A 13,328-nucleotide genomic window follows, 5' to 3' on the forward strand; every position below is an offset into this window, starting at 1 on the left:
TCACAGCTTCTATATTTAGTGTAAGTGCAATATGATATTATTATATAAATGAGCAAATGAATCCTAGAGCAGTCCTCGGTTTGTTATCTCTCAGTGCAGAGGAAAGCATGAGAGCGAGACTCAGACTGATAACACTGTAACTGTCATACTTTTACACATGTACAGTCTAAAATACATTTAAGACCAGTGGTCGGTTGCACGAGTTAATACTTTATTTTTTTCTTTTTCTAAAATTAAAGATTGGAATTATTTAAATCAAAAAGTAAAAGAGAATATGGTCAAACTAGTTAAATCAGTTTTAACATATGGTTGTTTTACGCAAAACCTTTTAGTTTTGAATATTGAATTGAAACACACTCCTGACAATTTACCAAAATTACATGCACTTTCACAATAATTTGGACATCAGTCTTAGCCAATCTATATGAGTCTAGTGACATCGAGATTGCCTTTTTATTACCTAATGTGGGTGTTTCTTTTTTTGACTGAAAGACAGATCATGCTTGAGGAATAAGAAACACATTCAGTCTGATTAGTGAGATCATTTATTGTCTTTTCAATTTTAGTATTCTTTCCCCTTTCACCTGCTGATATAAAACTTTGTGTATATATATATATGTAAATAAACATGCCAGACACAATTAAGTGGCAAATAAAAACGGAAACAATTATCGTTAACTAGATTTATACAAAAAAAGTAGAAAGTAAAGAGTTGTTCTTGTGTCACATGACCATGAATCCAACACCAATGTTGACTATTGTCATTCAAAAGTAGCAGGGTTAATCGTAAGATTTAAAGTTGATTAAAACACTTTTTCTGCTTAATGATCAATAGTGTTTTTCAGCAATAAAGATGCCATTCATATTTTTGGTAGATTGAGAAAGAATATCTTAATCCTTACAGTAAATCCCACAAATATTACACGAAAAAACCATTAATGAAGATGCAGGTTGAATTTTAGCATAATATAACTACAATATCCATTTAAAGGAGTTTTCAAAGTTTAGTACAAGTTACGCTCTATAAACAGCATTTGTGGCATAATGTTGATTACTACAAATAATAATAATAATAATAATAATAATAATAATAATAATAATAATAATAAGGCAATAATCAAGGTTATGGAGCTTCACTTAAAATGGAAGGTACAGGACCAGGGGCCTATTGCACAAAACCAGGATAAGGGATTAAGCTGGGATATCTTGGTGATCCTGGCTCAATTTATCCGCTAATATAGTTATCTTTCGTTATCGGTCCTGGTGTGAGTGTGCCTTCAGGGTATGTTTACAGGACAGCGGTGATATACATTTTGGATACAGATGATAAGATCACCAAAATATCCCGGCTTAATCCCTCATACTAGTTTTGTGCAATAGGCCCCAGTATTTGGAGGATTAAAAAGCAAAACAACCTATATGTATATGTTTACTTTTAAAACCTATATATTTTTAAAACCTATATGTATATTTATAATTTGAAGCTGTAAAGATGATCAATCCTAATTTTTCCAGTAGTTAAATATATTTTAGTGTGTATGGCGTTACATTTTGTCAGATTGACAAAACTGTAAAATCAGATATAACAGAAAAGGTTAGTAAGCTGTTAATCACACTGTAATCATGTTAACACTATACATTTGTTGTAAGATTCTTTCTGTAATTGAGATTTTTCATATTTTAAAGTAAAAGGAGAAACATGAAATTAATTTCTATGGCAATCAAACTTTATGCCAAAAATGCTGTTGCTTGGCTTAACTTGTATTAGATCCAAAATACTTAACTAGTTCTGTTTAATTTGGCTCAATATAATTCAAAACTGTATAGCAACTTTAGTGGAGGTTAAGGCTCTTCAGCCTTACCAGGCTAAGATGTTAGCATGTTTACTTATTGTTTGTGTATGGCCACTTTAGCAGGCAAGATAGTGATGGGTGTTCTCTGGAGCCCTGGGCCAAAGATGGGGAACAGCTTTTCAGTGAACTTATCATTAAACGTGCATAGGTGCTTGTTGTTGCCTGTATCCCAGAAGGACACCTCTCCCTTCTCCATATTGACCTTTATCCTGATGGTTTCTGGCCTTCTCTCTAGATTCAGCACAGTACGTGGACTGGTCAGAGCATTGTAGATCCCTTTACTCAGGCCGATGGTCCACACTCCTGCTTTGGTTGTCACTGTGAACTTTCTCTTCCGAACCACTGATTCCTTGCATACTCCCAAGATCCATTTGGGGTGGTCAGCCACAGAAACCTCCCAACGGTGGCGCCCTGAGGAGAAACCTTCTGACCCAAGAACAAAAACACAGGGATCAAACCTCTCAGGGTTGTCTGGGAAAGACTGCCTCTCCTGACTCTCTTGCATACTGGAAAAATCAGGAGATATAGAGAGCCAAGGCGAGGCTGTGTTGGGATCCAGGATGACAGGCACTGCAGATACAAAAATGTTAAGGTGACCCACAAAGTTCTCTGAGGTAATATTACACATATTTTAGACGAGGTGAAATGTACACTCACAACATGTGATATGAGATTGCATATTTTCCCAGATTTTGTAACCCAAAGCGCCTACATGCTTGGCCATGTTAATGAGAGCTCCTTCGACCTTCTTTGGATCCTCACCAGTCCACTGGGTTCTGTGACAGACATCAAGAGATGTTTACCCTCTTACACACAATATAATTAAAGTCACAATTAAAAAGAGTGAAACAGATTATTGAAAATAAAAAATATATATAGGGCAAGGACATGGTTTTAGCAACAGGTTCAGCTGGTCATGCAAAATGACCAACAGAAATCGGCTTGGTTTTAAAATGACTTCTTCATGAGTTGTGCTTATCATCACCACACTCATAGACAGTGGGAATTTCACTATTGTGACCACACCTTAAAGGTATAGTTCACCCAAAATGAAAATTAAGTCATTATTTACTAGTGTTTTTGTTGTTAGGTTTTTGTTAAAGCTTTTGACCAAACCCCCGGACTGCCCCAGAGGACTATTTATGGCATGAGTCACCAAAGACCAGTTTAAAGCTAATTGCAATTCACCGCCATTATATGGATGAGCAAGATATTTTGTGATATACAGCATTAGAATAGTAATGCCCATGTAAATGATATTTTTGGGTGAACTAATACTTTAAGATCTATAACATGCATTTAGAAAATAGGAAGTTTCATTTTCACTTCAACTTTATAGGATATTAGATGGAAAAGGACAAAAGGGCACCAGTGTGAGCAAATATGACGTATCTTTAGTGATATTAGGTGAGTAATTCATAGCATTACAGAATTAAGAAATATACTGGGGGGAAATTAAGAGACATACCGTCTTTTTAGCTTCTGGAAGTTCTGTGGGAAAAAATGTGAAAAGTTGACATATAAGAGCTGAATGAAGGACTCATGCATAATTTATTTTTTCGCTATGTTACAGTGTGAGAAAACCCTGTATAAATGTAAGGGGTCAATGACCTGATGCTCATTTTCCATATCTTTTTTAGTTATAGGGTTAAATGTAAGGGTTTGCTGTATGTTTTAAGGTCTTTGCTGTAAAGGTCTTAGCCCTACAGCATATTGGTGATCTCTTCCTCCTCCTTCCACTTCCACAATATTTACATCTAAAAAGTTCATTTTTCTCCAGTGACTTCGATGTTTTCAAGATTTAGGCCAATGTCCTACAGAGTTTAGTTTCAACCCCAATTAAACACACCTGATCCAGCTAATTAAAGTCTTACTATAGAATATAAAAGAAAGATGGATGACACCCCGTCATTCTCTTCCATTGTAGTAAAGTGAAGCCGGCAGTGTCCAAATATGGCGCTAATATCTTGGTTCTCTAGTCTGCGCAGTTGCAACTTGTAGCCCGAGTCTGCGCAGTAGTGAGTGTGAAGTGGAGTTGCGATATCAAGCCCACATTCCTATCTAATCAATCACTCGCCCCTGAACTTTTTTGTGAATTAAACAGTTATGGAAATGTAGAAATTATCTTACAGGTTTAGAACGACATGAGGGTGAGTAATTAATGACAGAATTGACATTTTTTGGGTAAACTACCCTTTTAAAGTTAAAGCTCCAGTCTCTAAAATAAGTCTGTTGGTGCCTCAGTGACTACTATACTCAGAGAAGCTGTCGATCATTAACCCCCATTTGTATAGTATCAAATAACTAACTAAAACCAAACATATTTAAAGAACAAACACTTGAACTAACATCAATGTGATTTTATGACAGAAACCATCTTTAGGAAAAAATATATTTGAAGTGTAATTTGCAGTTTGCCTAGGTCCCATTACATTACATGGAGTAGGCAGGCTTTATATGACCTTAGGGGGAAAGAAATACTTTTGCTTCACTTTTCAGGACTCTTGTGGCGCTTGGGTCTTACTAGAAAGGCAAGTTGAGGCAAGTTGGAGCTAAACTCTGCAGGACTGTATAGATCAAGTTTGGATATCCCACGTTTATAAATACTGTGTTAGTCTGTTCTTGTTTAACTTTTTTATTGTTATATTTTGTATTTATTGTGTTTTTCTCTAGATTGTACAGCACTTAAGTTGTTAACAACATTTGTTGCTTCATAATGTGCTTTATAAATAAACATAACTTAAATCTATTAATTTAGTGCAATTCATACCTACAATAACTAGAATGTACATCTGTACATGTTTGTCCTGTTTGTAATTGGTAAACAGAGTGAATTTTAATTATTATCAGGTAGACATGCATAAAGTTACCCCCCCCCCCCCCCCTCCAAAAAAAACCTGTCTTACCTGAAGGAAAGGCAAATCCTCAGCTCCCATTTCCCTCTTTACTGACTGAATCAATTCTGAAAGAGCTGAAATATCATGACTGATGCTTTCAATACTCTCATTAATCATTATCTTCTTCTCATTTTCTTCTCTAAACAAAGCATTTATTCTAAATGTCTCCTCATCTCTTAAGACCTGATGGAGTCTCTCAAACTCCTGTTTGATTTGCGTTTCTGCCTCTTTAGTCTGGCCCTGTAACAAAACAGAGAAGTGTAATGGGCATTGGGGTTAAATGATCAAGACACCATATGTGAACATACTTGAGTTTGTTGGCCTTCAGTTCGTTTTCAGAATCTGTTTACCTCAATAAAGGAGATTGTGTCTCTATATCTTTTTTTAGTTCTTTTGAAGTGGTCCTGCTTGCTTTCCAGTATTTTTATTTTCAAGTTAAGCTCATCCTACAAAAAAAATGCATGTTAGAAATATGCATTTCAAAAATAAAAAGTCAGTATTAATTTCAGCTGTAACATTAAGTCAGTTGCTTTAGTTTCACTGCTGGTGGGTAATGATAGTAGCCTAAGTAATGAGCTCACCTTACAGAAAGGCACCCCCTGATCTATCGGCACCAGCTCGTGTCCAGGGTGAAGTGTCACGCAGTCCACGCACACAGGTTCCTCGTCTTTAATGCAGAAGAGCTGGAAGGGGCGCTGGTGCAAACCACACATTACCTCATCGAAACCCGCACCTGGTGTTCTCCAGTTCCTCTCCTTTTTATATGATACGCAAGTGTTGTTTAGCGCGCGGTTGACGATCGGAGTCTCCCCGTCGCAGCATTTTCGGCACATCGGGCACTGCTTTTTCGTCTGGTTCTTCCAGCTGCCCTCCAGACATAGCTTACAGAAACTGTGGCTACACGAGAGTAACAAGGGTTCTCTAAATATGTCTTTGCACACAGGACACGTTAAGTCTGACTCGAGAAGAGATGGTCTGTCTGTGATATCCTCGTCACTGCAGTCTGCCATGTTAGACTCGAGCTGTACTTTCACTTTCAATAAACGGCAAAATTTTCTTATAGGAGTTTAAAATATGCTTAAAAAGCGCTTAGGTGTTTAAAACAGAAAACCTTCGGCGATTAAAATTTGTTTAAAAAAAGAAAAAAAAGCAGGAGGCTATTTTTGTAAGGACGAGACGTTCTACCTGTTTTCGTTCTGTCACTGCAACTTCCGCGTGTGTGAGCGATAGGGTGGGCGGAGAGAGAAAAGCATGCAGGATATAATAAAAGTGCAAACAGTCATACATTTTATTTACATTTTCACACAGAATTGGCCATCTTTACACAGATCATTATAACCACACACATACGTTTTCTTGCATAGTTATCGTATCCTCCTGTGGCCCAGGAAAACTTTATTGTCTTTTCGGTATTTTTTTCCCCCTGCTCTTGTCGTATCTCCCAAAATGCCTGATAAATATGATTTAAGTCCCGGTGTCCTCAGGACATGTAATGTTATGAAATCAATGCAACAGCAAGTCATATTTTGATTCATAACATATTCCATAAGAGTGCTAAATTGGACTGTTCAATCATTTTTAAAGACCATATTGTTGTCCTGGTGAAACCTCAGAAGAAATGGTATGAATTTTCTCTTAGAACAGAAGTTAAAATGAATGGTATAAAAGAATGGTACACGTGTCAGAGAAATTCGAACAAGGCACCCAGGATATAATGTTTTTGTTTTTGCGTATAGTTAGTTACCGGTGGATATTTATTAGGCTAATACGTGCAAATAAAAAAATGTGTATGTTTCGTCAGTTGTCATTAATATTAAAATGAAAATTACTTGAACAACGAATACAAATAAAAAAATATGAATTACTAATAGGCCAATGAAATGTTAAATGTTGCAAAAAGTAAATATATTAAACATGATAAAAGGTGAGTAGCCTACAAATAAATAGCCTAAATTAATGTATTTATTTATGTAACATGAAATGTGACCTGAAACCGTCTTGGACAAAAAAGAAAAAGTAATATTTTTTTCTATACATGAATTAGTTGATCTGTAAATCAACTCCGCTGCCTTATCGTCAAACTGTTCTGACACAATCTCGCCAGGAGATTTGGAGGTCCTCAGCAAACTCAGCATTAAAAGTTTTATTAAACCCCCTGATATAAGACTGCAATGCAATACTAGGCCAGTAGAGAGCTCGTTCGTTCAGCATGCTCACGGTTATTGGGCTTTGTGTTGTTGACAACCAACCATCTGGAAGCAGAAGCACACACATCCTCAGTGAACAAACACAACAGTACAGCTGCACGATCCAGGACGCGTCCTGCACATCAGGAACAACTTAGGCACACGGGTGATGTTGGACCCGTTATTTCTTGGATTTAGCCAGAAGTTAAACCAATTCTTTTTAATAACATCTGCAGATGTTTGGTAAATAAAGCCATCAAGTGAGCGGAGCTCAAGGCCTATGATTCCAGCAGCTCATACTTCATCATCCGCGGTGGTCTCGCGCGGCGCTTTAAGCCTCCGCTGGGCTCAGCGACCGCAAATATAGCTGCAGTGATACTGCTGGGGCGTCGTTCAGCGCGTCTCTTTATTTATCTACCTGACACAGGATGTAAATTACGAATATCTCAATGCTTTAGAAACATGGAGACCAACACTCGGGAATCGGTGAGTAAAGCGGAGGATGGTTTGCTTTTCCCCGAAAGCTAGCGGGATAGACATAGCTAACGTTACTCGGTTAGCTTCAGCTAACGCTGTCAATTGTCAGTTTTAAAAGTCTCTTTTATTGATACGAGTCAGTAAATGCGTAACTGACAATGGACAGATACACATTGCTATATAACTGTTACATTATTGTTTCACAAGGGACCACAGTCGGTTAAATGTGGTGACAAAACAGTTAAGTAAACCGTTAGCTCAGCATTGCTGTTACAATGATGCCTGTGTCAGCCAAAACTAGACATACCAGTTTATAAGCACAAATGCATTGGAAAGTTAACCAGATCCAGGAAGCCTTATTATATTTTATGATTGGTAATTTTGTCTGTGTATGTCACATACTTTCGAATTGAAAGTGCTTTTTTCCATCAATTTGTGTTACTTTGCAGCAAATATGGTTGATTCTAGACTATTGCATAGTTTTTCTGAAGACAGCTAAAGGTTTTTGCAAGCATGCCTTTTGCATCAGTTGTTGTCTTTTTGATAAGATAAGATTAGATAAGAGTGCTTTGTCATTTTCCAGGACAATGATACCGTTTCTACTGTGTCAGTGATAAGACAAAAACAAAACGTGAAACAACAATAAATTATTATGCGATTAAGGATTGTATAAACAAATCTTAAGCCTAATATGAAATCAATATATATATATATATATATATATATATATATATATATATATATATATATATATATATATATATATATATATATATATATATAACACACACACACACACACACACACATACATTTTTAACATTTAAATGGAAACTTTAGACTCAATCTTTAAAAAGTTGACTTTGTTTTATAAATGTATTGTTTTATTTTTGCTAGGCTACAGTAAGCTTTTATGCAGTAGCAGTATTAAAATATGGAGCTCACACTGGAGGAAAAAATAGTTTTATTCATATGCCCGAACTAAGCAAAAATATGCAATTTGGTTAAACGTTGGTATTAATATGGCCAAAAAGTAAGATTAAATTGAAATTCTGTTAGCGTGTAATGTAAATTTGTAAACATTTTTTATAACAATATAAGAGACTATTTGCATACAATGCAAATAAAAATCAGTTGTCACTTATCTATATCTCCCAAAAATATGTCCTTGTAAGATGGGAAAATTAACATCATTACATCTCATTGAGAGATGTACATACAAACAAAATAAGTTAATCTTAGGTTTGTTTTACAAATATCATTAAAGCTTTCACAGCAAAAAGACACATGTAAGACACATGTAAGACACATGTAAGACACATGTAAGACACATGTAACTCAACCTGATGGTGGAAATTTCTAGAATTATACTTAAAGGCTTTCTAAAAAAAAGAAGAAGTATAAAATAGAGGGCAGGAGGCATGTAGATGATTGTGTACAACAGTTTTTTTCAGTTAAGTGATGATTAAGTTTTTATTCATTTTGAGGTCTAATATATGAATGAATAAAATATGATACAGTGGGCTATATGGAGATGCCATATTATAGTTAATTGGCTGTAGTTTTATTTGTGGATAATTCATATAAATTTGATGTTTTTTTTCTCCCTATAGGTCTCCATACTGTGAGCAAGTCCAACCTCCCACTCTCCAGCGTTTTTTTGTTTTGTTTTTTTTTTCTCTCTGCCCTTTGCGGGTGGAGGAGAGGATGATTTCCCACACCTCGACTGTCCTGCTGCCTGTCTTGGTGGTTCTGATCCCTGTTATCTGGGCCGGAGACTGTAAGGGCCAAAGACAGGTACTCCGGGGTGTCCCAGGATATGTCACAGATGGGCCGGGAAACTACTCTGTCAATGGGAACTGCGAGTGGCTCATTAAGGGTTGGTGTCAAAAACTACAAAAACAAAGGACTGATGACTGAAAGAAGCTTTATTAGCATATAGTATTAGCATATATGCATCCGTTTTAATTTTTCATCATTTGAACAATCTCGATCTTCTGTTTTATTCAAACTGTCACCTCTCTGTGCTGATGTACATCAGACTTCTCCAAATAATCTAGACTTTTCTTCCAAGCTCTGCAAGCTTGCATTTAGATCTGCCTCCATCCATTCAACAACCGACTGAAAGCCTTCTACATTGTTTTTGTTATTATTGTTTCACTCAGATGTACGTCACAATATGGAAGAAAAGATCTGTCACTATTTTTGCTTCATCGTGACAAATTTTTTAGTCCATGATTAAGTTGATATTTCAGTATTTTCTGCTTTATTAAAATGAGAGCTGAAAAATATCTTCTGCAGACTCACTCAACATGTTACTAAGGATGGCTTACCTAGTAATTATAACAACTAACAATGTTCCATTTCTTAAATGGTGTAGTTGTATGTTTGTTCTCTTTGTAAGTGGAACTCTTCTGTCCTCCTTCAGCTCCCAGTAGAAACCATCGCATTGTGCTTAACTTCACGTTTATGGAGACGGAGTGCACCTATGACTATCTGTTTGTCTACGATGGAGATTCCTACCAGAGCCCCCTACTGGCAAGTTTAAGTGGTAACAACTTACCACAACCAATTGAAGCCAAGTCTGGTAAGGTAAGCCCAAAAATATCAGTTTAGTCATCTATTCAACTCTAGTTTGAGTCTGTGTGCTTTACTTTAAGAAATCATTCAAAATACACTACCATTTTAATTCATGCTTTTTATTCAGCTTTGAGAAAAAAGGAAGTTTAGATAATTCCATTTCTGTCAGTGTGTGTCTGTTGTAAATAAAATGCCATTGAGGGCCATGAATCATAAGAAACTATGCCAGACCTTAACTGCTAGACTGGTGTCTTGCTCACTTTCTGCCTCTCTTTGTGCATAATCTTCTTTGCTGTTCTTTACAAGATGCTGCTCCACCTCTTCAGTGATGCCAACTACAACCTGCTGGGCTTCAATGCCACCTACACGTTTTCGGTTTGCCCCGGGGACTGTGGTGGTCATGGGCGCTGTGATGTAGCTACTGCCCGCTGTCAGTGCCATCAGGGGTGGGGAGGAGTGGACTGCAGTGCCCCTCTCTGCTCCCAGGTCTGCACACAACACGGCCACGGTCGCTGTGATAAGGTAAGCGAAAGGGAACCTCTTTTATTATACGTAAATTGAGAAAAAAGGATATTAAAATGATACAATTTCTGTTTAATTGTTCTAATGGCACCAGGTAATCCATCTTTAGTAACATGAATCTGCAGAAGATATCCTCCAGCGCTCATGTTATTAAAAGTGCAAATGTACTGAAATAACAACTTAATTATTTTACTAAAGACTATTGTCTGCCTTTCTTGATCACAGAGGGGTGAGCATTGCATCTGCAACCCTGGCTTTGTGGGACAGAACTGTGAACTGGGTCTCCGTGACAACAGTGGGGCAGGGCAGTGGTGGGAGGTGAGCCCTGGTGACATTAAAGCAGCCCCTCGCACCGCCTCTGCTGGAGTTTACCTGGCTTCTGCTGGAGCCATGTACATGTTCGGAGGTAAGAGCCTTACTATTTGGCGTTTTCCATCGTTGACTGATCATTAATCATTTCTCATGATCTGGGATGATGGTTGCACACATTAGCTCTGTGAAAAAAAAGGTTTATATATACAGACGTACGCATGTTACATACAAACCATATACAGATTTTTTCCCCAGTAGAATACATTGTTCACAATTTAAGAAAAGCATTATAACATAATTAACATTTCATTATTTATTTGCGGACATTAATTTGAACATGAGCTTTGCTTTTGTCTTACCCTCAATTTCACAAATTTTGTTTTAAAGTACAGCTGTGGCGTGATTTTATTTCAATTCTTTTTTTCAGGGTTCGATCTGAATAAAGCACTGGGGGACCTTGTTGTTTACAGTTTTTTGACCAATAATTGGGAACAGATGTCACATTCATTTAGTCCAGTAAGAAACTTATTTTCTTAAGAATGTTCTTATCTTATGTATTTATAATAATCTATTTCCATTTTATGATCCCATAAATGATATCACCTCTGTTTCAGGCTCCTCGACATTCGCACACAGCAGTAGAATGGCAAGGAAACATGGTCATATTTGGCGGTGAGCTTGCCAACCACTCATTGGCTAGTGATGTATGGGTGTACCGTGCACAGCAAGATGAATGGCAGCAGCTAGGCCAATCAAACGCTTCAGGGGCACCCAGGCTGGCAAATCACGCGGCAGCGATAGTAGACAACTATATGTATGTTTTTGGGGGTGAGTAAACCATATTCCTATTCTTAAATGGTGGATTATAAAAAAGACCAACATGAGCATTATTGTGAATTTGTTATAAACGCATCTCTTTTTTTTTTTCTTTCTTGCAGTCTGTACCCTAAAATGTCTGTCTTGTCTGTCTGTGTTGTTACATTGCTTCTTCTCCTTAAGAATAATTGATTGACCTGTCTTTTCAGGAAGGACCGAGGAGGACATGTTCTCCTCATCATTGTACAGATTCCGGTTGTGGGATGGAGTGTGGGAGGCAGTTCAGCCTACAGGCGGAAAACCACCTGCTACCGCAGGACACAGCATGGTCTATCATGCCATTTCCAAAACTCTGCTGGTGTACGGGGGACACAGACCTACCACTGCTAGGTACAACAACACCACAATAGGGGTTACTAAGGATTTACACATTCGAATCAGAATTGTCGAATCTTTCTATAGTCGACCGATAGTCTAATCATCTATGTGTGTGCGAATGGGTTGGAAGGGGCACGACACTAGTCAGCAGGAGGGTAAAACTATTTTATTTTCCTTTACACACACACATTAACAACTTTTAATAAAGCAAGCAAAACTGCCTGCCAACTGACAGACGAACTGACAATGGCTTTCTTATTTAGGTTTAAATAAAAGGTATGTGGTGGATAAACATTCTCATAACATTTTAAAGCTGCGATCGAAATACAGAACATCACACAAATATATAAAAGAACATTTTGATAAATTAACTAAAAAAATACCTGAGGAATAGAAAACTTTGAGTGCGTTTACATGCACGTTCTTAAGCCGATTATGCCTGGTCGCACAGAGGATGCGAAGCTCAGCACCGGGACACACACCGCTCTCACACCGGACGTGCACATTATACGCGCAAGCTCAATTTTGAATTGACTTCTGACAGAAGAGCTCCAGCCTGCAGGATGGGTGTATCTTGTAGCACAGGATGAAATCAGTATGTAAATTGACGATTTGAAGAATCTAAATGTAATATAAAACCTTGAAATGGTGCTCTGTGGCGCGGCAGGATTTTAAACAACTTCCTGCGTCGCCGCCGGTGTGTGTGTACATTAATTGAAAACAATGTGTTCGAATTTTAAAGGCGCGCCGCTGAGCTTCGCATCCCTTAAAGGGGTCGCACACTGGACGAGAAGCTCAGCGCCGTGCCACGTCTTTAAAATATTGAGCACCCTCATATCGGCAAAATGGTATGATCCTCGTTTCATAACACCCGCGAAGATTCGACTGTGAGATCGTTGGTCGAATCCGGCTCCGCATGTCGATACTTCGAAGCTTCGACTTTTCGGGGTCACCCCTACAACACATACACATACTATACATGCTGATTATAAAGCACACAAGTTCTCAGCTGCATGATTGTATATATCATAAGCTGTATTATCACGCATATCTGTATATAAAATTGGACACAATATTTAATATAATATTCCGCATACATGCAGTATACTCACATTCACATAGGGATATATATATATATATATATATATATATATATATATATATATATATAGTGTAGCAAATATCAACTGCTTGATTGCTTGTACCATCCAAAAATGCAAACTATTTTCTCCCAACTCTGCTAAATGCAACTATAAGGCATGAAGAGATTAAGGTATTATAAAGGTATCATGCTTTTCTGTAAACTGC

The 13,328-nt window shown here is 37.4% G+C and overlaps 2 protein-coding genes across 2 annotated transcripts in view; one reads left to right on the plus strand and one right to left on the minus strand.

The window, feature by feature from the left end:
• Positions 1–527: 527 nt before the first annotated feature.
• Positions 528–5,969, minus strand: trim35-28 (tripartite motif containing 35-28). Its single transcript, XM_067448621.1, has 6 exons — positions 5,332–5,969; positions 5,101–5,196; positions 4,760–4,990; positions 3,322–3,344; positions 2,511–2,629; positions 528–2,423 (listed from the first exon to the last, which is right to left on the minus strand). The coding sequence occupies exons 1-6, from the start codon at positions 5,758–5,760 to the stop codon at positions 1,888–1,890; spliced, it is 1,434 nt and encodes a 477-aa protein (XP_067304722.1). The 5' UTR covers positions 5,761–5,969; the 3' UTR covers positions 528–1,887.
• A 1,024-nt stretch (positions 5,970–6,993) lies between these two features.
• megf8 (multiple EGF-like-domains 8) overlaps positions 6,994–13,328 on the plus strand; it is a 33,056-nt gene continuing 26,721 nt past the window's right edge. The window contains exons 1-8 of the mRNA XM_067448622.1: positions 6,994–7,422; positions 9,026–9,291; positions 9,841–10,004; positions 10,299–10,514; positions 10,740–10,920; positions 11,254–11,342; positions 11,441–11,654; positions 11,852–12,032. Of these exons, the coding sequence (XP_067304723.1) occupies positions 9,120–9,291; positions 9,841–10,004; positions 10,299–10,514; positions 10,740–10,920; positions 11,254–11,342; positions 11,441–11,654; positions 11,852–12,032 (1,217 nt within the window). The 5' untranslated portion in view covers positions 6,994–7,422; positions 9,026–9,119. The remainder of the gene's footprint in view (positions 7,423–9,025; positions 9,292–9,840; positions 10,005–10,298; positions 10,515–10,739; positions 10,921–11,253; positions 11,343–11,440; positions 11,655–11,851; positions 12,033–13,328) is intronic.

The sequence above is a fragment of the Pseudorasbora parva genome, chromosome 7 (genome assembly GCF_024679245.1).
Source record: "Pseudorasbora parva isolate DD20220531a chromosome 7, ASM2467924v1, whole genome shotgun sequence".
NCBI classification, from domain to species: domain Eukaryota; kingdom Metazoa; phylum Chordata; class Actinopteri; order Cypriniformes; family Gobionidae; genus Pseudorasbora; species Pseudorasbora parva.